Source organism: Marmota monax, unplaced genomic scaffold (genome assembly GCF_021218885.2).
Source record: "Marmota monax isolate L192 unplaced genomic scaffold, Marmota_monax_Labrador192_F-V1.1 WCK01_AAM20220418_F8-fsc00050, whole genome shotgun sequence".
Lineage (NCBI taxonomy): Eukaryota > Metazoa > Chordata > Mammalia > Rodentia > Sciuridae > Marmota > Marmota monax.
In genome coordinates, this window is record NW_026694552.1 from 3,468,050 (window position 1) to 3,494,156 (window position 26,107).

Below are 26,107 nucleotides of genomic sequence, written 5' to 3' on the forward strand. Positions count from 1 at the left end.
GTGGTTGCACCAGTTTGTAGTTCTAACAAAAATGTGTAAGGGTACCTTTTCCCCCACATCCTCACCAACATTTATTGTTACTTATATACTTGACATGATAGATACTCTGACTGGAGTGAGATGAAATCTCAGTGTAGTTTTAATTTGTATTTCTCTAATTGTTAGAGATGTTGAACAGTTTTTCGTATATTTGTTGGTCAATTCTATTTCTTCTGTGATGTGTCTGTTCAGTTCCTTTACCCATCTATTTTTTTTCTTTACCCATTTATTGATTGGGTTATTTGTTTTTTTGGTGTTAAGTTTTTTGAGTTCTTTATATATCCTGGAGATGAATGCTCTATCTGAGGTACAGAGTGCAAAGATTTTCTCCCATTCTGTAGGCTCTTTCTTCATGTTCTTGATTGTTTCCTTTGCTGTGAAGATTTTTATTTTGATGCAATCACATGTATTGACTTTTGATTTTACTTCTTGTGCTTTATAAATCTTGTTAAGGAAGTAAGTTCTTGAGCTGATACATTGAAGTGTTGGGACTACATTTTCTTTTAGCAAGTGCAGGGTTCCAAGTCTAATTCCTAGGTCTTAGATCCACTTTGAGTTGAATTTTGTGCAGGGTGAGAGACAGTGGCTAAATTTCATTTTACTACATATGGATTTCCAGTTTTCCTAGCATCATTTGTTGAGGAGGCTATCTTTTCTCCAATGTATATTTTTGGCACCTTTGTGTAGTATGAGATAACTGTATTTATGTGGGTTTGTCCCTATGCCTTCTATTCCATTGGTATTCATGTTTGTTTTTGTGCAATATCATGCTGTTTTTATTACTATACCTCTGTAGTATAATTTAATTTCTGGTATTGTGATGCCTCCTGCTCCACTTTTCTCGCTAAGGATTATTTTGGCTATTCTGCATCTCTTGTTTTTCCAAATGAATTTCATGAGTACTTTTTCTATTTCCACGAAGAACATTATTGGAATTTTAACAGACATTGCATTGAATCTGTATAGTGCTTTTGGTAATATGGCCATTTTTACAAAACTAAATTCTACCTATCCAATTACATGGTTGTCTTTCCATCTTCTAAGGTCTTCTTAAATTTGTTTCTTTAGTGTTCTGTAGTCTTCATTATAGAGGTCCTTAATCTCTTTTGTTAGATCGATTCTCAAGTATTTATTTATTTATTGTGCTGGGATCAAACCCAGGGCCTTGTGCATGTGAGATAAGCACTCTACCAACTGAGCTATATCCCCAGCCCTCAATTTTTTTTGAGGCTATTGTGAATGGGATAGCTTTCCTGATTTCTCTTTTAGCTGATTCATTTTTGGAGTTTAAGAATGCTATAAGAGTCATAAATATTTGGAAAACCAAATTAATGATTACCATGAATCTATTGAGGAAAAAACAAAAATTACCATTCAATCTTGGGCTTTAAAGTATTAAATATTTATAATCTTTTTCTATAAATTTATATACACACATCCATTCACAGATTTCCCTATTATATATGGGATCATAATCCTTTCATATATCTTATAGATTTATCCATATCTACATATACTTCTCTACCTCAGTCTTTAAAAAATATTTTTAGTTGTTTTTTTATTTATATGTGGTGCTGAGAATCCAAACCAGTGCCTCACACATGTGAGGCAAGCCCTGTACCACTGAGCCACAACCTCAGCTCTCTACCTCAGTCTTTTTAATGGCTGTATAGTATTGTAAAATATGGATGTTCTTCCCTAACCCCATGAAAAGATGTTTAGTTTGTTACCAGATTTTTACTGTTACAACATGTACTGCATTGACTCTTTGTACATTTACATATTTCTATGCATATGCTTTTGGATGTCTGTAGTATAGATTCATAGAAAAGAAATTCTTGAGCACTTTAAACTTCCTTCCAATCTGTTATACCAATTTAAAATGCCATAAACTGTATATGAACACATAGGTTACATTTTGAGAAAAGTAGACACTTTTATTGATGGAAGAAAGTGCTGGATGATAAAGAATTTAAACACCATATCAAAATGAATAATGATTGACTTTTGTCTAAACAAATTGTAAGACCTTAAACCCACTAGTTCTAGGTTTGATGACAGGAACAACCTTGAAAAATCTGACCCTGTCATATATAACACTTTGGTTATATCCTAACAGGATATATTTCTGTGGTTGCTTATACTATTGTTTTCCCTCTATGTTTGCATCTTCTTTTCTTTTCTCTGTCCTTTCTTCTATCTTTCAGTAGTTTTTCTTTCATTCTCATTATGTCGTTTCCTCATCTTTCTGGAAGTCAACGTTTTGTGTTTTTATTTCTGTTTTTTTTTCTTTCTATGCTTCTCCATAGATTCCTGTTTCTCTTGTGTTTATTTTTTGTAACCATCTCTTCCTCTTTCTCTCTCATATATATGTGTATATATATGTGTGTATGCATGTGTGTATACACATATATTCATGTATATGTACACACATGTATATGTATACACATATGTATACATTATATAAAATATTTTATATATATATATATATATATATATATATATATAATGCTACCTCTCTCCCTCTCTCTTTCCCTGCTTCTGTATCTCTGGTTCTGCTAGCATCATTCTCCCTGTGTTTTTCTACCTTGATTCTAATGAGAGCTATCAAGAGAGTGAGCTTTCACTTCACATAGTTGTTTTCAAATAATGTGAAGTACATCTAGAACGGATGGCTATTGGGATAATATAAACAAAAAAAGGTTTCTTGATTGGTTGAAAGCGGACTAAATAACTCCTGATATGCTTTCCATATTTTAGTCTTATTGAGAACCAGCTTTCCTTACTTTGTAGAAAGAGTCTCATTAATATTATTGCATCTTTATTTTCTGATTGAAGATATAATAGGAACTTAAGACCGTCTCTTTGTGAATACCGGACTTCATTCAGATGAATGTTGAATTAGAAGATATGAGGTTGAGATAAATATGTATTAACTACATAAATCCTCTGTGTATGTGATCCTCAAGTATGTATGTGATACTGTGTGTGTGGGGTGTGTGTGTGTGTGTGTGTGTGTGCATGTGTGTGTGTGATTGGAAAGTATTGTAAAAATGCCAAAATTTTCTCTGATGGCAAGAATGTAACAAGAAATAATTATGTGCTCTCTGCAACCAGCTGATACTTTTAGTCAGGGCTGGTGTGTTAAAATATATCCATAAATTAAATTTGTTTTGGTTTCTATAGTCAAGAATTTGCCATACAAATACAAAATTAGCATAAATCAGAAATCCTATATACCTGGCACTTTAAGGGAGGAAGAAAGTAAAATGTGGAAGGTAATTTGCAAACTATACTTGAAAGTCATTCAAGCATAACATCATCATTACAATTATCTGTCAAAATATTTAGTCCAATTACAGTTTTAAAAGCTCTAGTCAAGATGGCACTACTTATATCAGATTTTGGTACTCTAAGGAGAGGAATACTAATGCCCTCATTAGCCATTGTCCTAGCATCTTCATTCTTTTTAATTCCTCATGTGGTCTTTGGGGATTTTTGCATACTAACCCTAGGGAATTAGTATACACAAAGCTCTCTAGGGAATATGAACTTCAGGAGTAAGAAGCATTGCATATTTATAACTATGGTAGGGGGGAAGACTATTTGGGAAAAAGGTAATTTTGAAGTAATTGAGTTGCAGCATAATTGCCATCATAGTAGGTATTATACATGGTCCTGTACATTTTATTCACACAACAGCAAGTTGGTTGTAAAACCACCAAGAGGAAAAGTTATAATGTAATAAACCTAAATTTCAGTGTAAGATTTCCAGGGGATAGCTTTAGCTGATTCTGACACTTTTAGTATTTAAACAGATGTGTACAACCGTATGTTAGGAGCCCAGTGGTCACAGTCCTGAGACATTCCTTGATCAATGATGATATTGCAGGCTGACTGCTGTTGCAGATGAACACTGCTAGGAGATTGATTACGTTGGCCTTTCTCTTTGAGTGAATTGACAGTTTAGCAGATTTTCTCTTTCAATGGGAAATCTGAATCATCTATTGAACATGCTACAAAACACTATTTTATATTCCCTTACCATTTAACATATGCAGGTTGTTCTTCATTGTCTTACATTTGAATAAGCATTCCACTAAGCACACATCTCTGCAGTTGGGTCATAGCTCCTTGTAGGCAAGGAGCTACATTTTATAATGTCAGACTTGGCTCATGACTCCTATAGCATCTAAATTCTAGGGAAAAATAATTTAGTTGTGGTTGAGTGATTAGACTTTGTAGTCATACAGACCTAGAGTCAAATGCTTTTTTCTATAGTTTACTAACTCATGACCTTGGTAAGTCACAAGTGTCAGTTCCTCAAAAAGAATAGTAGGGCTAATAACAACTCCTAAGATTGTTGAGAGGATATATTGCCATATATTGGTTTACCACAGTATTGAGCACAAACAAAATAATCACCAAATTATATTATTATCATAAAATACAGTTCAGCAAAATTTGTTGAATTAATTGACTCACCTATGGAAATGAGATGGATAAATATATGGACTTAAAAAGTTCATATGGCCAGGTTTTCTAATTGCCACTGATCTTAAGTGATAATTAAATAATTCTGTGATTAACTTATTCAGTTTCAATGATGATTCCTGTAGTCAATGTCAAACATTAAATATTTTATTTTGCAAGGAATAGGGAGGGTCAGTTATATAAAAAGGTAGAGATATTTCTGGTTCTATTATTTTCTAATATGTTATATCTGTGAATATCAGCTATTAAGTGTAGCTTGTATTATAACTGAAAATGATCACATACTAATCACTGGGTAAATACAATTTAGTATGAGCATGTACTTTAGGAAAAGTTTGAGTAATAAGCCTTCTTTCAAAAGTCTATAGAGTGTGTATATATCTTTTTTTCTTTTTTATTTGTTCTAATTCATTATACATGATAGTAGAATGTATTTTTGACATATTATACATATTTGGAGTATAAAATTCTCATTCTTCTGGTTGGACATGATGTAGAATTATATTTGTCCTGTAATTATATATGCACATAGGATAGTAATGTATGATTTATTCTACTATCATTGCTATTCCCATTCCCCACCTTGCCCTTCAATACACAATAAAGAAGAATGAATTTATGGCATTTGCTGGTAAATGGGTGGAACTGAAGACTATCATGCTTAGTGAAATAAGCCAATCCCAAAAATCAAAGGCCAAATGTTTTCTCTGATATGTAGATGCTAATTCACAATAAGTGGTAGGGTTAGAGAAGAACAGAGGTACTTTGGATTGAAGTATACATAATCTTCTGAGCTGGAAATTTGGTAGATAAGGTCTATGGAAAATAAAGAATTGTGTGAAGTACTTGTTTTTTTCAGAGTTTTGATTTGGATTTGCCAAAAAGCAGACTCTGAGACAAGGATTTTTTTTAATATATGTAATTTTTAGTTGTTGATGAACCTTTATTTTATTCATTTATTTATATGGGGCACTGAGAATCGAACCCAGTGCCTCATACATGCCAGGCAAGTGTTCTACCACTGAGCCACAACCCCAGCCCCATGAGTCAAAGATTTGGATGTGGATAGTTTATTTGGAAGATGATGAGTGGCACAGTCAGACTGGAAGGAAGGAAGTGCAAATAAAGGGTTTTTAAGGAGCAGGTTGTACTCAATCCTACTGGAACATACCAAGGGTTGAGTGAGCTGGAGTATTCATTCACCAACTTCTATAATTGACTAAGAATCATTCATGACATGTTAATAATATGGCACTTCCATTCTACCCCTTATGCTAGATAAGCTGTTTTTGCAGATAGAAAGTTCCTTCTGGCAAAGAAACATAAGAAGACTTCTGGGATAATTTTAGGGTGAGCCAAGAGGACATGCATTAGGGAACCAACAGTGTTCATGACAACAGGTGACAAGACACAGCTCAGATTTGGAGAATTATGTATTAGATAAAGTGTGTTCTCTTTCAAATAAATGAATAATTTAAAAAGAAAACACTAAAAATTTCCATTCATTTGTATTACTTGAACTTTTCACTTGATATAATGTAATATATGTTGGTCCTGTTCTTTAATTCATTAAGCATTTATTATCAATTATGTTTCAGACTGTGCTAAAGATTCAATAGTTAATGACTAAATGGCTGCCCTTGTAAAGCTTACATTATAAAGGGCAAGGAGTGACAAAGGCTAGTAAAAGAAACTTTATTGTGAAGTGTTTCAACTTATTGGAGTATGAACATGAAATTGCACCCCCCCCCCGCCACTAATTACCACTTACCTATTTTTTCTCACTGGGAAACAAAGGATAATGATAAACATTTAAGTCTGATTCTATAACTTTTCAAATGCTTTTAGATATTTTAAGAGTCTCATTTTGATTTTGTCTTTACTAACTTCAAACTCTTACCTGATTCAAATATCATCTGTTTTTCTTCAAACAGATGAGACATGGCTCTAGTCTAGGAGTTTGGGGGTACCTGGTAGGCTTTCATTCACCCCCTTCTTCTTCCTCTTTTACCTGTGCCTTTTGTATTATTGTCTTGGGAGGAGGATTGCTGGGGAGGAGATATAGAGAAAAGACAAGACATTTATCACTCTGTGTCTTTGGTTGGTCATAATTGCTCTTTTAGCTGTCTATAGGCACTATATAAATAGGTACTTCTTGTAATACCTGCTAATGAAAAGGTCCCCAAGTATGTCCTTTGGGCATTGGAAGACCCTTGCTTTTTTTTTTTTTTAGTACTAGGGATTAAACCCAGGGTGCTTAACCACTGAGCCACATTCCCAGCCCTTTTATTTTTATTTTTTATTTGGAGATGGGATCTCACTAAATTGCTTAGGGCCTTGATAAGTTGCTGATGCTGGCTTTGATTTTGTGATCCTCCACCTCAAGCCGCTGGGATTATAGGCATGCATTGCCATACCTGGCAACCCTTGTAAATTTTGATTACATATTCAGTTAGATGTTTAGCTTGTGCTTTCATGTCACTTTCCTCTTGTATACCTTTATGTTCCCCATGTTGCAAAGCATCCCACAAGAATGATCTATCTATCTAGTCTAACTTGGACTTTTGGATGCCAAATTCATCTCCAGTTCCTCTTGAGAAATTGAAATTTGCTGTGTGTTGGAAATAGGTGAAGATTAGTCCTGGCTCTCTTGTCATTTGGCCATATCAAACACACTATGCATCCCCAGGGTTCTTTATCCTTCCCTAGTGGTGCTGGGAGAAGTCCAGAATATCTGATGGTAAGCACAGGGTCAATTGAGAAAGGAAAAGCCTGTCTTCCACATCAAAATGTGACCTCATTCTCCTTCCCAGTCCTCTTTGTTTATTGATGACGTGAGTGGGTATTGATAAGAATTTAGCTGCATTGGTTTGTTGAGCTGGTGGCCTCAGACACCAATCTCTGGAAATTTTCTGATTTTGGGATATCAGGCAAATCTTTGAGGCCATTTCTGGGAAAAGAGTAACCCACTCAGCACTCAGTATCACCCTGTTACTCTTATATTCTGGGTAAGGTTTTGTACTTTTAGGAACAAATCAATGATTGAAAAAAAAAGAAATCATCATACAGAATTCTAGATCTTTAAAATATTATCTCAAGGCTATTCTTATCTTTCAGGTTTTATTCTATTCATTATTTCAAAGATCCTATGCTTTCACCCTCATAGACCCCTTTGCTATTTTATATCTTGGGTTTATGATGAGCCAAATATACCACTGCAGGGCTTATATTCTAATTATTAAAAGACCCTAGATGAGCTACCATATAGGTAGCCAATTTGCTAAAAAAAATCTTAATGGGGACAATAATGTTAAAATAGTTTTCATTTTTTTTTTTACCAAATACCTACTGATAATGTTGTTTCCCTGTTATAGGATGGGGAGACATCATTATATCTCACTTCTGTTTCATACTTTTTTTTCAATAATTTTTTTTTTGTTTTGTAACAGTTTCATCTCAATGATGTAAGATATAGTGCTGTCCATTTAAAAATGCCAGTGTCAAAGTTGAGTAGAATCACTTCCTTTTACATAAACAAAATGATTATAAGTGTTGATAAATCTTATGGATAAAATAAATAAAGAGGTAAGCTAAAGAATAACAGAGTTAAGATTGGGTAGTTGGGAAAAGCCTTTTGGTGAGAATGAGGCATGTAGCATGTTAAGGAACTAACTCCATAAAGACCTCCAAAAGCAGGATAAAGTACAAAGGCCATGAGAAGGAAATGACAAATAAAATGACCATAGTGACTTGGGTCATAGACAACAAGAACAGTCTTGTGAAAAAAAGATAAAAAGATGCAGCTTGGAGTTGCATCTACTGGGGAGAAAGTCTACTGGGGAGAGTTTGGATTTTATTCTAAATCTAATGCATAGTATTGAAGTTTTAGTACGGAACTCTGATATGATTAAATATGAACCTTCAAGTTTTCTTTCATTTGCATAAAATGGAGCCAGATGTCACTAGATTACCATTATTTTATAATGTGTCTTTGAGAAATGTAAAATTAGAAAGTTGAGAATCTCTAAATGCCTGGACCAGAAGTGTTTCAGATTTTGGATATGCAAATGTGCATAGCCTTTATATACCTAATGTCATTTTAGGTTTGGGATTTTCAGATTAGGGATGCTCAACCTTTAGATGGTGTGTTGTTGAGGACAAGTTATTTGGTTTAAACTCATCTCCTTTTTTCCTTTTCTTTTGACTTTTCAGGCACAACAAAGTGAACAATGAAGCCACCATTTATTTTGGTCCTTGTGGTCTATTCTGTATTCAGCACAAATTTGAAGATGGTATCAAAGAGAAATTCTGGTAAGTTGCTGGCAACTTCTATTTGGTCAAAAATGTGTAGGTTTTGTGAGCATTCAGAGGGCATCTGTGCCTTTAACTGGGGATATCTTTAGACAAAGCACTTGCATTCTAGCTATATTGGAAAGTATCCAAAATAAAAATGAGGTTTTAGCCTACCACTGAGAAAATGTTGGGAGACCAGTGAAATTTTGTTACACTTCAATGACCAGTATATTCTCAGTGGACAATGAAATGTTAAAGGCCTACTTAGAGTTGGTTACATTCGCTAGTGAATAAACACCTGGGAGCAAACATTTACAAATGAGAAGATAGGAAACCTTTAAAATATATATCTTTTGCCTCCTAATTGAGTGTACAGCAATATAATTTAAATGAAAACTTTTGACAAATATCAGAAAGCATTAGTTCTTCATATTTCTACCAAATCCCTAACAGGCAGAGGTTTAAAGGCTATAAGTTCAAAAATATTAGCTAATTGCCTGAAGAAAAATTTCTTGAGAAGAAGTATCTATTCCTAGAACATGGTGGTCTGGCAGGCAGCCATGATTGTATGAAGAGATTAGCTATAGTCAGTATATATCCAAATCAAAGCTTAATCATTGTTTAATAACACTTGGATGGCTATACATATAAATGCATAAATATATATTTCATTTTTCGTTATATATTCTAACTATAATTACAAACTATGCATGACATTTTAAGAATTGACTTTCTGTCTGTAGTCATTCCAGAAAGGCATTGAGGAATATATTATGTGGAAACAAAAGATTATTCTGGTGCTGTCTATTGGCTTCTAATTCAGGTATCTCTCAGAATTAAATGTATGCGCTTTATTCTCTCATTAAGTATAAAATGTAGACAATAAACTACAAGCTTAATTTTCAAAGCAATAAATGCTGGATGGGGCTTGGTGTTTGGTTAATGTTCGTTTTCTGAGGTAAGAATACTTGCTAATGAAATATCTAACAGATAGTGGTGTTCTTCAGTTAATATGTCTCTCATGAAAGTGGGTCACAGTCTATAAAGTGGAGAAACAGTATTGAAATCCAAAGCATTCTGGAATGGTAAAGGTAGGGCAATATACTGGCTTTCCTCCACGTATATAGACTTATGTATTTAAATCACTTTAGTGTTATTGTGACTTTTTTGGCTGTATTTGTGGGTCAGATTTTAACTATCATTTCTCCCACTTGGCATATCATTCATGACTGCCTTTCCTTCCTTTACCTTTCATGTCACATTTTCACTTTCAATCTTGGTTCAGATTGATTGTTACTGAAATAAGACTTGGAGAGATTACTTACTGGCAAATGTAACCTGTTGGACTAGATCCCATTTTCCTTACCTGGATATGTCATAAAGTCTGTAGCAGAGTCTGTAAGGAAAAAAATCTGTTAGAATTTTTTTTTTTATGTTAGCAATTTAAAAAGTTTCATTCAAGAAAAATCCAAACTAAAAACAAAAACCCCTCAAGGTACTATCTATGCATTCTGTCTTACAGCTTGGCTTATTATTTAAGAGAAGAGAGGTAATTAACAATATATACACATATATGTGTGGATATATGTGTGTGTGTGTATGTATATCTTTATATCTATATCTGGAATGTTGCAATTGATACACAGATATCATTCAGAGATCAACTTTTTAATGATTTGCCCCTTTATTTTTACTTGCTGTGGCTTAGTAGGGGATCTTTGTTTTGTTTTCTTAGTGTGGCCAAATGAATTCAGCTTTATTGAAGAATCATTATACCAAAAAGTATTCCATTTAAAGTTGACGTGTTTGAATTTTGAGTCTCTGCATGCCATTCCTTTGCATCCCCCTCCAGGACAATAGCAGTTGCAATATTGAAACAAAACTTCCTTTAGGTCTGGGAAGTAGAAATGGTTTGAAAGCACAGTTGGTCTTTTCCTGTTATGTCTTCCTATTTCTGTTTATGCTGTATATATTAAAGGCAGAAAAGACTAGTAGATTGGCCTTGGTTTGTGCTTATCTGTGTGGTTTTGTTTCATAATACAAAAAAAACTGGGTGAGGGATGAATAAAAGACATCCTAAATTGCCCAGAGCTGATATAAATTGGAGGGGCTGTTCTTTGGACTCTTACCTCCTGTTTATCCACCCCCCATCATAATCCTCCTCTCCAGCCCTACACTTTGGTTAATAACATTACTTTATATAGAAAATAGAATTATTTAACCAGGCATGATGGTACACACCTATAATCCAAGTAACTCGGGAGGCTGAGGCAAGAGTATTGCAAGGACATTACATTAAGAGAAATATCACATTACCACACTCCTATGTGGAATGTTTAAAATTTTGTCTCAAAAATAAAGAATAGCTGGGTGCAGTAGCACATGCTTGTAATACCAATGACTCAGGAGGCTTAGGCAGGAGGATCATAAGTGCAAAACCAACCTGAGCAACTTAGTGAGACCCTTTCTCAAAATATAATATAAAGTCTGGAGATGTAATTCAATAGTAAAGTGCCCCTGGGATTAATCCTAGTCCTCTTCCTCTGAAACTAAATTATTTGTGCTTTATTTATAATAGCCCTATATGAATTGACTTATCTTTTGAAGAATATTAAGAAACTTTTGGGCTGGGGATGTGGCTCAAGCGGTAGCGCACTTGCCTGGCATGCGTACAGCCCGGGTTTGATCCTCAGCACCACGTACAAACAAAGATGTTGTGTCTGCTGAAAACTAAAAAAACAAATATTAAAAAAGAATTCTCTCTCTCTCTCTCTCTCTCTCTCTCTCTCTCTCTCTCTCTCTCTCTTAAAAAATGTGTTGGCAAATCTGCAGTGCAAAGTTTTGCTTCATGTAGTTTGTGAGGTCCTTTGCCTTTCTAATTAGAGAGATCTGGGTTCAAGCTCACATGGATGCTCTTCGTGGAATCTCCTGTGGAACTCAGAGCTTCTATTTTTCCCTTTGCTTCCCTTCCCCCATGTCAAAAATGAAGAATGATTGTGTCCTTTATTCATTAGCATTTATGACTGTTTAGTGCCAGATGTGAAGCCAGTTATAATGATGTCTATGCAGTTCATTGTAGACAGGGATCCCTTTCACAGGGATTCCTACAAATGCGAATACCAAGGGCCTTCCTTATGCACCAAAGAACCAAGACATGAAACTTTCTTCTTATCAAACAAGGCAAAAAGCTTAACAGATGCAAGTTTTTCCTTCTTTTCTCCTTCTTTTTCCTCTTCCCTTCCCTTTCTTTTTTGCAGTGTTGGGGATCCAACCCATGGCTTCAAGCATGTAGGCAATCACTCTCCCACTGAGTTACACCCTCCCTCACAGGTTCAATTTTAAATCTACTCTGGGGAGCTGGGGCTGTAGCTCAATGGCAGAGCACTTGCCTAGTATGCATGAGCTAGCATGCATGAGGCACTGGATTCAATCCTAAGTACCAAATAAAAATAAATAAAATAAAGGCATTCTGTCCATCTATAACTACAATTAAAAAAAAACACCTCAGGGCATATATTGAAACAAACCTGATTTTGTCTATTGTACAATTTTTAGAAATGATTTTGTCTAGTGTACAATTTTCAGAAATGACAACGCAAACTATGTTTCAATGTAATGCCCATTGACACTAAGCAAGACCAGCCATCATTACTGGCTCAGGAAATAGCAAAGATAGATCTGAGACTGCACGTAGGACCTGGAAGCATTAGAACATGCCAAAATCCACATCATGTACTTTTAAGGACTGTTGTTGATTGGCCAAGTGTGAGGTTGTTGGCACAGAATACTCATAATGCCCATCAGTATTTGCATTCTCTAAATTTAGGACTAGATAAAGTCTACTATTAAAGATTGTTTTCTTAAAGCTCTCATTATCTGTTTCAGGAAATTGACTAATATCTAGAAAAATATCAGTTGCAGAAATTTTCATTTATTTTTCCAATAGAAGACACATGCATATGAAAGTAATTTTAGTATGATGGGTGGGAGAAATTACTCTCCATCAAGAAGTAGTCACTCAAAATCTTCTATTAAGTATTTCTTTTTAAGCTGAAAAACTGTGTTCCAAGGTTATATATGGGCATTAAGCTTTCCCCTTAGCTTCTTTTTGACTTCTGTTGCTACTGCTGCTATTGCTACACAAAAATGTGAGCTGTTATACAGTTGTTGGCCTTCAGCTGTCCCAAATTGTATCTCCATATAAGAGGAAAAAGACATCAATTTTATGGGAGAGCATGTTTAATTCTGAGATCAAATTGGGTCACTTGTAGTCAGTTCATTTGTAAGATGATCATAGCAAATGGCTCTCAGTAATCTGCTATTGGGAAGAACATTACAAAGCTACCAAAATATCTGAATCAGCTAAAAAAATAGTTCCTAGTAGTAAGGAGGATGTGAAGACCTGTTGGTACACAGAGGGTACTTATAGATAAATTTTGGATCAATTTATATAGAACTGCTTAATTCCATGTAATCAGGTAATAAATTTATTGGAAGCTTTGAATTATGCATTGATAGTACTATGGAATTTTCTTATCCTTGATGAGTGGGCAACAGTTTTCTTCTCACTAGAAATATGTTACCTTTAGTATTTCCAGTTACCTAATGGAAGAAGACCATAAAGGCAGAATAGAGGTTATATGAGCCATTTCTGGCATAAGCTAGAAAAGAGTCACAAACTACTTCTAAGTGTAAAAAAATACTTATCCTATGAAATAGAATGTGATATAATTAAAAAGGAAGTGAAATATCCTGCTTTGAATTTTTCACATGCAGATGACATTTTGTTTTAAATTGCTGCCTAAAAGTATTGTTGCTGAAAGTATATTCATACTGTGTTTAGCTGTGGAGTACAAGATGACTAGATTAGAAGTTAGGTCAAAAGGTGCTATTTAATAATGAGCTAAGATCAAGGAGAAAATTCCTTCCTGTGATCTGTTCTTTAATTGATGGGGATAATCTGAGACTTGGTACTTGAGTACTTCTATCTTCTTAATTAGGGTGATTTCTTTTTTTGGAGGAAAGTGGATCTTTGAAGAAAGGAAATGTGGTAATGGAAGGCTTGGCTAGGTCATTGAAAGCATTATAGGACAAAGTCTGGAGCATAAGAAAAGTTTTTTTTATAAGAAATTTTCCATAGTCTTATTGGTACACTATAGTTGTACATAATGGTGGGATTTGTTGTAACATATTCATATAAATTGGCCAATATTATTTCCCAGTATTTTCCCTTTCCTTTACTTCTTCTCCTGGTCCCTTCCTCTATTCTATTGATCTCCTTTAATTTTCATGAGATGCTTTCCACCTTTCTTTTCCATTTTTCTCTCTAGCTTCCACATATGAGAGAATACATATGACCTTTGACCTTCTGAGTTTGGCTTAACAAAATTTAGAGCAAGTAGGGAATAGGTGGGGATGAGCCACATTAGTCAGAAAGAGGCTGTGACCTGAATTTAGCTGAATGAAACACTAATTGAGGAAGATGAAGGGGAAATAACTTTAGGACTCTTTGTCACTGGGGTTTATATGGCCAGAAGTATAGCTTGTTGAATTATTACTGTATATGCAAAATTCTGCTAGTCCTGAGAGTAGGGAGAAAGAAAAATAAGTCAAAATTCACTCATTAAAATATTTAATTTAATTGGCATAAATGACTAACTAATCAAATCATGGCAACCTAATGGAACATTATATATCTATCAAAATGACCAATATTTAGACCATATCCATACACAGAAATGTGAATATAAAATACTATCAAGTATAAAAGCAAAGAAAATGATGTTAAAAATATGCATCTATTCTAATAAAATTTGAAAGAGAATTTGGAATGAAAATTTGCATTTATATTTAAATGGATTTTTTCTACAAAGGTGCTGAAATATATGATACAGTTAGCTGGAAGGAAATACTCTTATTGGAGAGGTTTCACATAGGAAACACTAGGGGAATAACACAAAATTTGATTCAATATTAAACTTGCACAATACAGGCTCCCAATGCTAGGGAAATCAGGGAAGGGTGGTCAGTAGTAGACCTTCTGTGGAAGATGAAGAACTTGAGGCAAGACTTGACAGTCAGGTAAAACCAGAATTAGCTGGAATGCAGGAGGAGAACTGTCAATGTAAAGGCACAGTATAAGTGAATAGGTAGATTTGGCAGTGAGAGAGGCACATGTGCCAAGGAGAGGTGTACATCAGCTAAGTGGGAAGCAGTTGAGGGGGTCTAGGCAAACCAAGCCAAAACTAGAGGCACCTGAATCTTAGTTAGAATGGTATAGCTTAGGAGTAGATTTTATTTTTCAGTAGAATAGTGATGAATGATGACTTTTGCAGTAATCTATAGGCTTGACTGCAAAGGGTAGGCAGGCAAGGAAGAACGAAGTCTAAAATGATTCTCATGGGGGAAACCAGAATTTGACTTGGGAATTTTACTGTAGGACAGATAGAAAATGATTTCTTTCTATTTTGCTTTTTCCTCAACTTTAAAAACATTTAAAGCCTATAGAAAAGTTACAAGAATTGCACAATGATCACTCATATACTCTTTACCTACATCCACAGGTAGTTTGCTGAGTGTTTTTACAATGAATCAGTAAGGAATTTTGTTAAATGCTTTTTCTGCATCTATTGTAATGATCACATAATCTTCTCCTTTATCGTGTCAATATAGTAAATTTAAATTGAAGCTTTCAAATGTTGAGCCAGCATTTGAAATGTTGAGCCAAAAATCAACCTTACTCAGTCATGATATTTTATTGGTCTTATGTATGACTGGATTTATTTTGCTATTTTTGAGGATTCTTGAATTGATATTTATGAATATACTGTTCCATATGTTTTTTTGGTAATACTTTCATTAGTTTTGGTGAAAGGATTTGGTTGGCTTAGGAAGTGTTATTGCCACCTCTGTTTTCTTATATGTCATCACTTCTTCCTCAAATGTTTGATAGTATTGACCATTGGAATCATCTGGACTCTTGGGATTCTCTTTGTGGAACTTTTTTAAAATTAATGCTTTGATTTCTTTAATTGACACAAGTTACATAGATTTTAGATTTTTTTCTTCCTTCTTGAGTCAGATTTCATAATTCATGTTTTTGAAAGAGATTTACCCATTTCATCTAAGTTTTACAATTTATTGGTGTGGAGTCATATATAATATTCATTTAATGTCTGTAAGATCTGTAATATCCCATCTTTCAATCCTGACATTGATTTTTTTTTATTTCTCTCGTTTGCTCTTGCTTGTTTAGGGATTTATCAAGTTTATTTTTAAGAACCACCTTTGACTTGTTTAATTTTCTCTGTTGCTTGTTTCTGTCTTCCTACTTACTTACTTTCGGATTAAATTGCTCTTTGTTCCCTAGTTTCTTAAAGTAGAAACATATATCATGGACTGCCGCAGTCTGGCTGGGCACAATCAGGAGCCACTTGTCAAAAGAAACTAACTTTATTTTTAGAACCACACACGACAAACAAAATAGTCTCTCAGGAAAAACCCTCAGAGCCTCAACTGCCACCACCGGCTTTCCCCAAGCCTCTCTCTCCCACACAAGCTTCTCTCCACCTCCCACAATCCTCCTGCTCTTGAGGCCGATTGGCTGGGTCACGTGGGCGGAGCCAAAAAAGTCCCCCAATGAGCAGCTCCGTGGTCTGAAAGGGCAGGGAAACAGCCCAATGAGCATCACCGCAGAGGAGCCAATCAGCTAGATGTTGCTGGGGCCGAGGAGCCAATCAGCTAGATGTTGCTGGAGCCGCTGTGAGCCAATCATCAGCCAGCAGCTGGAAGTTTGCTGGCAGCTGGAAGTTTGCTGGGGCCCCTTTGGCTGTGGCTCTCAACATCTCCCCCTCTCTGTTTAAACAACAAGCATGTGGCTTAGGGACCGTGCCTGTTAGGCAGTCCAATTCAACATATGGTCCTTACCCGTCATCGGACTTCCAGCTGCCAGCAATGGACTTTAAATCTTTCGCCTTTACTAATAAAACACCTTATTGAATCAGCAATTGTGATATTATTTTTATTATTATATAGTTTAAAATATTTTCCAATTTCCTTTGTGATTTATTCTTTGAACTAGAATTATGTAAAATTGTTATTTAATTTTCAAATATTTAAAGATTTTGTTAACATTGAATTTTAACTGATACACTATACATAAAATGATACATATTAATAGGGTACCATGTGATGTTTTGATACATGTATACATTGTAAATATTTAAATCAGGTTGAACATCTATCTCGCATATCATTTCTCTATGGTGAAAACTTTCACAATCCTTTCTTCTAACTTTGAAATGTGCAGTACATCATTAATACATTAGCATTTCTAAATTAATTCCATTGTTTGTATGTCAGAGAACATTCACTGTAAGATTTCAGTCTTTTGAAATTTGTTGAGATATATTTTATGTGCTAGTGTGTGACCCCTACTTATGAATCTTCCATATACATGTGTGAATTGTGATGCACAGTAGTCAGTAAATATCAGTAAGGTCAAGGTGGTCATACTATTTTTTTGATCTTTTGTGCCCTTACTGATTTTTTTGAATACTTGTTCAATCACTTACAGAGGGTTTCTAATGAATTTGTCTAATTGTCCCTTTACCCTTGTCATGAATTTGGAAACTCTTGCTAGTTACAAATGTTTGAAATTGGTTTGTCTTCCCAAAAGATTATCTTCTTATGTAATACTATTTCTTTTGAATTTTACATTGTCCCTTTTAATATATCTGTGCTGTTGACTTATGTTTACTGTTTTTATGGTATATCACTTTCTATCCATTTATTTTCAACCTATTTGTAGTTTAAGTTTAAAGTGCAACTTTTGTAGACTGCATATTATTGTTTTATTTTTTATCCAGTCTGATCATTTCTGTCTTTTAGATTAAGTGTTTAATCCATTTACCATGAATATAATTATTGATATGTTTGAATTTAGGTCTACAAAATTGCTATATATTTTCCATTTTCTTTTTTATCATTATGTATCTGTAGCCCCATTTCTGATTTATGTTAGGTTAGATACATATTTTTTAGTATTCTATTTTGTGTCTTCTATTGGCTTTGTAACTATAATTCTTTTATTATATTTAGTGAATACATAAGAGCAGGGGTTACATACCATGGCCTCTAGACCAAATATAGCCCATAGCCCAAGCCCATTTTAGAAATAAAATTTTATTGAAAAATAGTCACACATCTGTTTGCATATTATCTATAGCTGCTTTTGTGCAGAGTTAAGTAGTTGCCACAAAGACTGTGTGTCTGACAAATCTTAAAATAGTTGTTATATAGCTCTTCACAGAAAAATATTGCTTACTCCTACACTAGGGCTATATGCATCCTTAATTTTACAAAGTCCATCCACATTCAATATTGTACATCTGTATATTTCACCCTGGAACCATTTTATTTACTGATTTTCTCTTCTAGCTGGTCACTTCATGAATTAAACTTCCCAGATCACATGCCATAATTGACAATACACACTCACACTTTTTACTTCCACTTCAAAAATGTAATAACCTTCCAACAGTGTAAGTCTGTTTAGGTAGCATTCTATCTATCCTTCATGTTTTTTGTTGTTGTATCTTATACATGTATTATGAAACTCCCTTACACAGTTATCATTTTTTTAAACCATTTTTCTACACAATTATAAGAAAACACAAATTATGTATTTTTCATGTATTAACCATTACTTATGCTCTATTTCCTTTCTGAAAATTTGAATTTACTTTTGATATCCTTTCTTTATAGGGGTAGATCATATTTACTATTTCTCATGGCATAGGTAGGATAGATATAAAACCTCTCAGTCTTTATTTATGTGAAAGTGGCTTTGTTTCACCCTCAATTTTGAGGATTACTTGCCTGGATATAGAGTGCTTGATTGGCAGCTTTATTGCTTAAATATGTCATTACTTAGTTTCCTGGCTTCTTTTCTTTCTAAAGAGAGACCATTGGTCAATCTTATCATTGTTCTATATATAATATGTTCTTTTCACTGGTTGCCTTTGTGGCTCTTTTTTTTTCCCCAGGGCTCTGACTTTCATGTGTTTATTATTTTCTCCATATTTATCATTCTTAGAAAAAGGTGAGAATCTTGAATCTTTAAGTTGACATTTCTCATCACATTGGAGAATTATCTTTCAAATAATTTTTCTGTGCCTTTATCGGACTACTCTTTTTTGTAATCCCTGTGACACCTATGTTTGACTTTATTATATTGTCCTTAAGGTCCTGAGATTCTCTTCATTTTACTTCAGTTATTTTCTGTTTTTAGGATTGGAAAGTTTTTGTTGATTTGTCTTTGAGATCACTGAATCCTTTTTCTACCCTCTTCTATAAAATCATCCACTGAAATTTTCATTTTAATTATTATAGTTTTCAGTTTTAGAACTTCCATTTGTATCTTTTTCTAGTTTCCAATTCCCTTTTGGTATTTATCTGATTTATCATTCACTCATTATGGCCATGTTTCTTTATATCTTGGAATATATTTGTATTAGTTCTTTGAACATATTTAATAGCTGCCTTAAATACTTTATCTACTATATTCCAATATATGGGCCATCCCCAGGTTAGTTTTTGACCTTTTTTTCCCTTGATGTGAATTACTTTTCTTGTCCATATCAAATGATTGTTTTATTGTGTACGAGAACTTGTTAATAATATACTACAAACATACTAGATTCAGTTATGTTACTCTGAATGGTGTTGGTGTCTATTATAGTAGCAATTCAATTACTGATCTGTAACATTTGGAGCTTGGATTTAAACTTTGTTAAACTAGATCTGTAGAAATCCCAAATTATGTCCCAGTCACCTATAACATATTTAAGGCTCAACCTCCAACTGTTTCTCTCCTGTATCTTGTCAGGGCTTAGTTGTGGGCTTTGTTAAGAGTCTGGCATAGACCCTATGACATGTTTTTATTTTTTTAGTTTTTATCTGAAGATAGGCCCTTTCTGGAGTCTTAGCTGGATACCCTAGTGTTAACAAGGTGTACCTTAACATTGCCTGTCTTTTATTATCACTATTCTGATAATAACCCTGTAGTGGTCACTCCCTGATGATAAGCCTTTGGTAGTTTGGCAGAGCATGTTTAGTCCAGTCCTCAGTCAGGCACTCATGGAGAACTCCCTCATAGATTTCATGGGATCCCTTCTGTGAAATTCCTTTTACTGAAGGTTCTAGCTATTTTTGCAGCCTTGAACTCTGATCTCTATAGCTGCAGCTCAGTGTGACTACTGGGCTCTGTCAGGACTCTAACTCACCATGCCATAATTGGGGAATTGGACCCACGTGGAGAGCTAAGTTGATTGTGGGGCTTACTTCATGAGTTTTTCTTTTCTCTGAGATCACAGACTTGCACTGCCTGAAAACTGTTGCTTCATATATATTTTACCTTTATTGTTAGTTACTGTGGGAGAGCTGGTCTCATTCCAATTATTTTGTCATAGCCTGAAGTAGAAGTTTTCCTGTTACCCCTGATATCTCATCATGATGTGAGCACTTGTTCACTATCATGAAGAAGATGGGTTAAGCTGACCTGGGTACTGATTTCTTTCTATGGAAAATGGTATTTAGGAACTACTTTTGAATTGTGATTTCATTCAGATCCATTCAATTCAAAATCCAGTGCCACATAGATCTTCTTCATCTTTTGCCATTCCATATTTTAATCTCCTTTTTCCTGTAGTGAGAACCTTCATTTTCATCAATACAATTGCATATGTTTTATCCTACAACTTATTTAAAGTAGTTTCAGAATGACAGCACCAAAACTCACTACCTACAACAAATTCAATAAAATACAAGATATTTTATGATTCCCTTTTCCCTTAGAATTTATTCTATTAAAGCTGTATGTTGAGTTCTGTGTGTAAAAATTGCTTGAATTAATTTCTTTCTTTCTGTGATCATGTTAATTTCATGTATAAGTAAGGTAATTTGTATCTGTTTCTGCAAAATTTGCTTTTTTGTCTTCTTAAAAATTTAAATAGCATAACATTTTTTATCATTGAAAATTCAAAATTATAGAGAAAAGAATAGATCAAAGAAGTAATTCCAATACCTATCCTTTCTACCTGGTCTCACACATTACCCTATTTATAAATAATTTATTAACTTCTCATATTACCTTCCTTTTATTTTGAAAAAAATCAATTATTATTATTAATTAATTATTATTAATTAATAATTATTATTATTAATCAATAATTATTATTCTGCCTCTTTCACACACAATGTAATGAAGTATTTACTTTTTAGTTCCTGCTTCTTTTTTCATTTTATCTTGGAAATCAAGGAGTTGAGTTGCTTTGGTAGTTTTTTTACTACAGTAGTGTATTAAGTTTACTAAAGGTTCAAATAACATCAAAATAGAAAACACTCTTACATTTTATTACCCAGAGTTAAGTCATTAAATTTCAAATAAATTTTTACCTATAGTTTCTTATTTATTTATTTATTTATTTATTTAGTTTATATATGACAGCGGAATGCATTATAATTCTTATTACATATATAGAGCACAATTTTTCATATCTCTAGTTGTGTACACAGTATATTCACACCAATTCATGTTTTCATATATGTACTTTGTATAATAATGATCATCACATTCCACCATCATTAATAACCCCATGCCCCCTCCCTTCCCCTCCAACCCTTCTGCCCTATATAGAGTTCATATATTTCTCCCATGCTCCCCTTCCCTACTCCACTATGAATCAGCCTCCTTATATCAGAGAAAACATCCGGCATTTGGTTTTTTGGGATTGGCTAACTTCACTTAGCATTATCTTCTCCAACTCCATCCATTTACCTGCAAATGCCATGATTTTATTCTCTTTTATTGCTGAGTAATATTCCATTGTGTATATATGCCATTTTTAATCCATTCATCTATTGAAGGGTATCTAGTTCCACAGTTTAGCTATTTTGAATTGTGCTGCTATAAACATTGATGTAGCTGTGTCCCTGTAGTATGCTGTTTTTGGAAATCCATATGCAACAAAATGAAATTATACCCCTATCTCTCACCATATACAAAACACAACTCAAAATGGATCAAGGACTTAAGAATAAAACCAGAGACCCTGCATCTAATAGAAGAAAACGTAGGCCCTAATCTTCATGATGTGGGATTAGACCCCAACTTCCTTAATAAGACTCCTGTGGCAAAAGAATTAAAATCAAGAATCAATAAATGGGATGGACTCAAACTAAAAAGTTTCTTCTCAGCAAAAGAAACAATCTGTGAGGTAAATAGAGAACCTACATCTGGGAGCAAATCTTTATCCCTCACACATCAGATAGAGCACTAATCTTTAGGGTATATAAAGAACTAAAAGAGCTAAACACCAAAAAAACAAAAACAAAAAACAAAACAAAAAACCCAAATAACCCAATCAATAAATGGACCAAGGACCTGAACAGACACTTCTCAGAAGATGATATACAATCAATCAACAAATACATGAAAAAAAGGTTCATTATCACTAGCAATTAGAGAAATGCAAATCAAAACCACTCTAAGATTTTATCTCACTCCAGTCAGAATGGCAGCTATTATGAGTACAAACAACAATAAGTGTTGGTGAGGATGTGGGGGAAAAGGCACACTCATATATTGCTGGTGGGCCTGCAAATTGGTGCAGCCAATATGGAAAGCAGTATGGAGATTCCTTGGAAAATTGGGAATGGAACCACCATTTGACCCAGGAGTTCCTCTCCTTGGTCTATAGTTTCTTTTGAATATATATATTGCATCTAACCAAAATGATATATATTTTCAAAGTTGAAATCTTACTTCACATATGTCCTCTAACTTGATTTGTTACCTCACATAGTATCTATATCTGGCCTCTACATATAATTCATACTTTTAATTACTGTACAGTATTTCATTGTGTGAACTTTACAATTAAGTCTGTGGTCTATTTATGGTGATTAGAATTTTATCCCTAAGTTTTGCTATTTCAAAACAGTGCTGCAAGGAACACCCTACTACATAGATTTTAGTGTTCTAGAAGAGTAAATGTTTTTGTATGATAGATTCCTAGAAATGAAAGGTTGTACAAGAAGATCAGCAAACCATATACTGAAAATCTCTGCCTATTCCATTCAGTTAGGCAACAAAGAATGACAGAGAGAAGAATGTGAGTTAACAACTAAGTTGGTTATTATTTAACATTGACAATATCGGATATGATTGAAATATTGAAGTCTTTATGACACTGGTTCTGTTTAAATAAGAATGTATGCATAATTGGCCTAATTAAATAGTTAATTTAAAAGTCATAAAGTCCAAAAACGATTACATGTGGCGATCATGTCCAGGTCTGTAACATCCAAATGTAGAAGTTGCCAAGCTTGATATCATGTTGGATTTGTTGATGTCCACAGGGTTAAAGAATGAGAGAGAGAGATGTAAGAATAATTGAGCTTTCTATTAATTCGAATTCTGATTTCACTCATCTAAAAGAACAGACAAGAACCTCAGTGCATATGTTCCTTTCTGCACTGTTGTTTTGGAATGGAACAATTTTGTACTTGCTGGAGTGGAGAGGAGCTTTGAATGCCTCTTATTTCTGCCAGTATTAAGTTTCTATCATAACCCAACTCATGTAGGCATGTCAGGCTAGAGTGCATCTCTTGTGGTTCTGCTGACTTCTACAGGTGTAATTTGCCCTAAATGAAATATGTGCTCTGAAAAAGTACACCTTTAATGCCTACTGTAGTTTTGTCCTTGGGGAAATCTGACACCCAGAGTTTTGCTAAAATATGCATGAATCCCCTAGTCTGTCAGAGAAATACTCACTATGTAGTTTAAAACTTATGTTCATATTACTGATTCTTACCCTCTTTCTTGCTTCCATATTTTTATTTAAAACCATTATAGAGAAACATGATATTTTGTGAGGATTTTACCAGAATCATTCTCCTCTAAAATAAATGCTTTGACATTTAATGACCTTCCCCCAAGTCAAGAGTCAAGCCCTGTTTCTTTCTGTGGTATGACTTACGAGAACTGTATTTTAAGTATGTGCTCCATAAATGGCTTCAGACAAGAAACACATGGTTTTAAGAGGTTCATGTTAAACTCTTGAGATGAATGACATGTATTTGGCATCACTACATCATGGAGAAATAAGACAGTGATTGCCTAAAACTAAAATCCGCTAAGGAATATCACAGGAACATGAATTTATTAATTTATCAAATATGCAGGCAGACTATGTAATTTTTTTTTTTTTGCTGGTACCTCCATCTTGTCAGAAATAGGCAAGACATGCCTTTTTCTCCCAAGGAACTCAGTGCATCATAGGGGAGAGGGAAACTAATATGCATTGGATGCTGCTATATGCTAGCTACTTTACAGACACTGTCTTCTCATATAAAAGTGATGAGGTATACAGCAGTTAATTTACAGATAGGGAAATATACGTAAAATATCTGCTCTAATTTTACAGATAGGGAAACTGAAGCTTAGAGTAGCAAAATAATTTGACCATTTCTACATAGTTTAGAAAGTGGCAGAGGCAGGATTTGAACCTGGATTTATCTGATTTCTGAATCCTGCTCTTAAATACTCTGCCATGCTGCACATTTGTGTGGACTTTAAATGTGTCATTAGATGTCAAAGCATTAGGTTTCTTTTATAGAAGAGAAAACTTCAGCTCAGGGAGGGTGAGCTTAGTTGAGGTCCCCAATTATTAGGTGGAAAATCCAGGTTTGGCATCATTGACTGATTCCAAAATTAATGCTTTTGTCACTACACCATAGATACAACTTATTTACAATTATTATACAAGTTATAAGATGTAAGAATCATGTAAAAGATATATATATATTTCAGATGAATGAGATATTATTTCTGGCTGGGGTAGGGCGATCAGGGAAGGCTTCATGGATGAGGTGTCATTTGATATTGAGTGTGAAGGCTTGACTGGGGATAGTGATGTGAGACAGTATTCTGAGCAGAGGGAACAGCTGGAACAAATTTATGGATGCATAAAGTGCCAGCTATTTTTGAGTACTAAGTACCCCAGATTGACTGGAGTATAATAGAAGATTCAGCTAGTTAGGAAAGATATTTGCACAGAAGCAAGTAGCTAGACAAATGGTGTCTTAAATATCTTCCTTGTTTAAAAATATATAGAAAATATAGTGCGAATCTAAAAAGGAAGTATGGGTTGAGGTACCTCAGTTGGGAAATCAGGGACAAAGCTGGTAGCATATCCTAGTCCTTGGCTAGTGTTTCACTTCACGTGCTTTCCATTTGCCATACTAGGACGGCTCAATCAGCTTTATTTTCAGTTTTAAAATTCCTAGATTTTATTTTGAATTGAAAAAAAATTACTCAGTAAGGCAAGCCTCTCAATTACAAATCAGAATAAAGCTTGTTTATCTGAATTCTTCGCTCTTCTGTTTTCAGGAATTAATGATTTAAAAGAATAGGAACTTGTTTCTGGTCTTAACATTACCAGCAGGTGGCACTGTAACACATTCCTTCTATAGCTCTGAAGTAGCATTTCACCATCCTATGGCTGCCTTCACTGAAATTAGCAGGAATAATTGCCTTTATAATCACCGTAACGTGATTGTCTAAACTTTGCACATGTCTCTTCAGTACTCCTAACCTTCTCTAAGATTTGCTAGTTTTTGAGAGCTACTCTGCTTAGGATTTCACTGAACTAGCTCTGGGTCTTTCCATATTTCTTCAAGGAGGTGACTGTGAGGCATAGCTCTAGTTACTTTTCAAGCAGTTCTTCAATGTTAAAAAGTCAAGGCTGAAGGCATGGAAAAGTTATGAAGTTGAAAGATTTTACTTTTGGCACTCCTCACCCTGCAGCCACTCTGTTTTTAATATCCTTGCTTCCTTATTGGGCATCTAGCCCTCCCAGCTGAATAATATCTAGATGATTCACAATTTTCTTGACCTTTACTCAGATCCTTCCAGTGCTTTAATAGGCCATGGCTAGTTTCATCTTTAAGCCAATACAGGCTAATATATTGAGATAGCACTGAGCATTTGATGCTACTGGACACACTCTCTTTATGATCCTCTCTTCTTTTGCTCAAGTGATGCCACTTTATACTAGATATTTCTATATTTTCCTGGACATTTTATTTCAGTCTCCATTATTACTTTATTCCTCTGCCTGTACCTTAAAATTTGCTTTCCCCCATCATTTTCTCCTTGATACTCCTTTTAAGAAAACATGCTACACTCTCCTGAAATTTCTACTCCCTTGGTCTTAAC

General features: G+C 34.4%; 1 protein-coding gene across 4 annotated transcripts in view; it reads left to right on the forward strand.

Annotated features, from left to right (window-relative positions):
* Il1rapl2 (interleukin 1 receptor accessory protein like 2) overlaps positions 1–26,107 on the forward strand; it is a 1,002,166-nt gene that overhangs the window by 59,795 nt on the left and 916,264 nt on the right. For all 4 annotated transcript variants that reach the window (XM_046420860.2, XM_046420861.2, XM_058571609.1 and 1 more), the window contains one exon: positions 8,746–8,844. In XM_046420860.2, coding sequence (XP_046276816.1) covers positions 8,763–8,844 — 82 coding nt within the window. In that variant the 5' untranslated portion in view covers positions 8,746–8,762. The remainder of the gene's footprint in view (positions 1–8,745; positions 8,845–26,107) is intronic.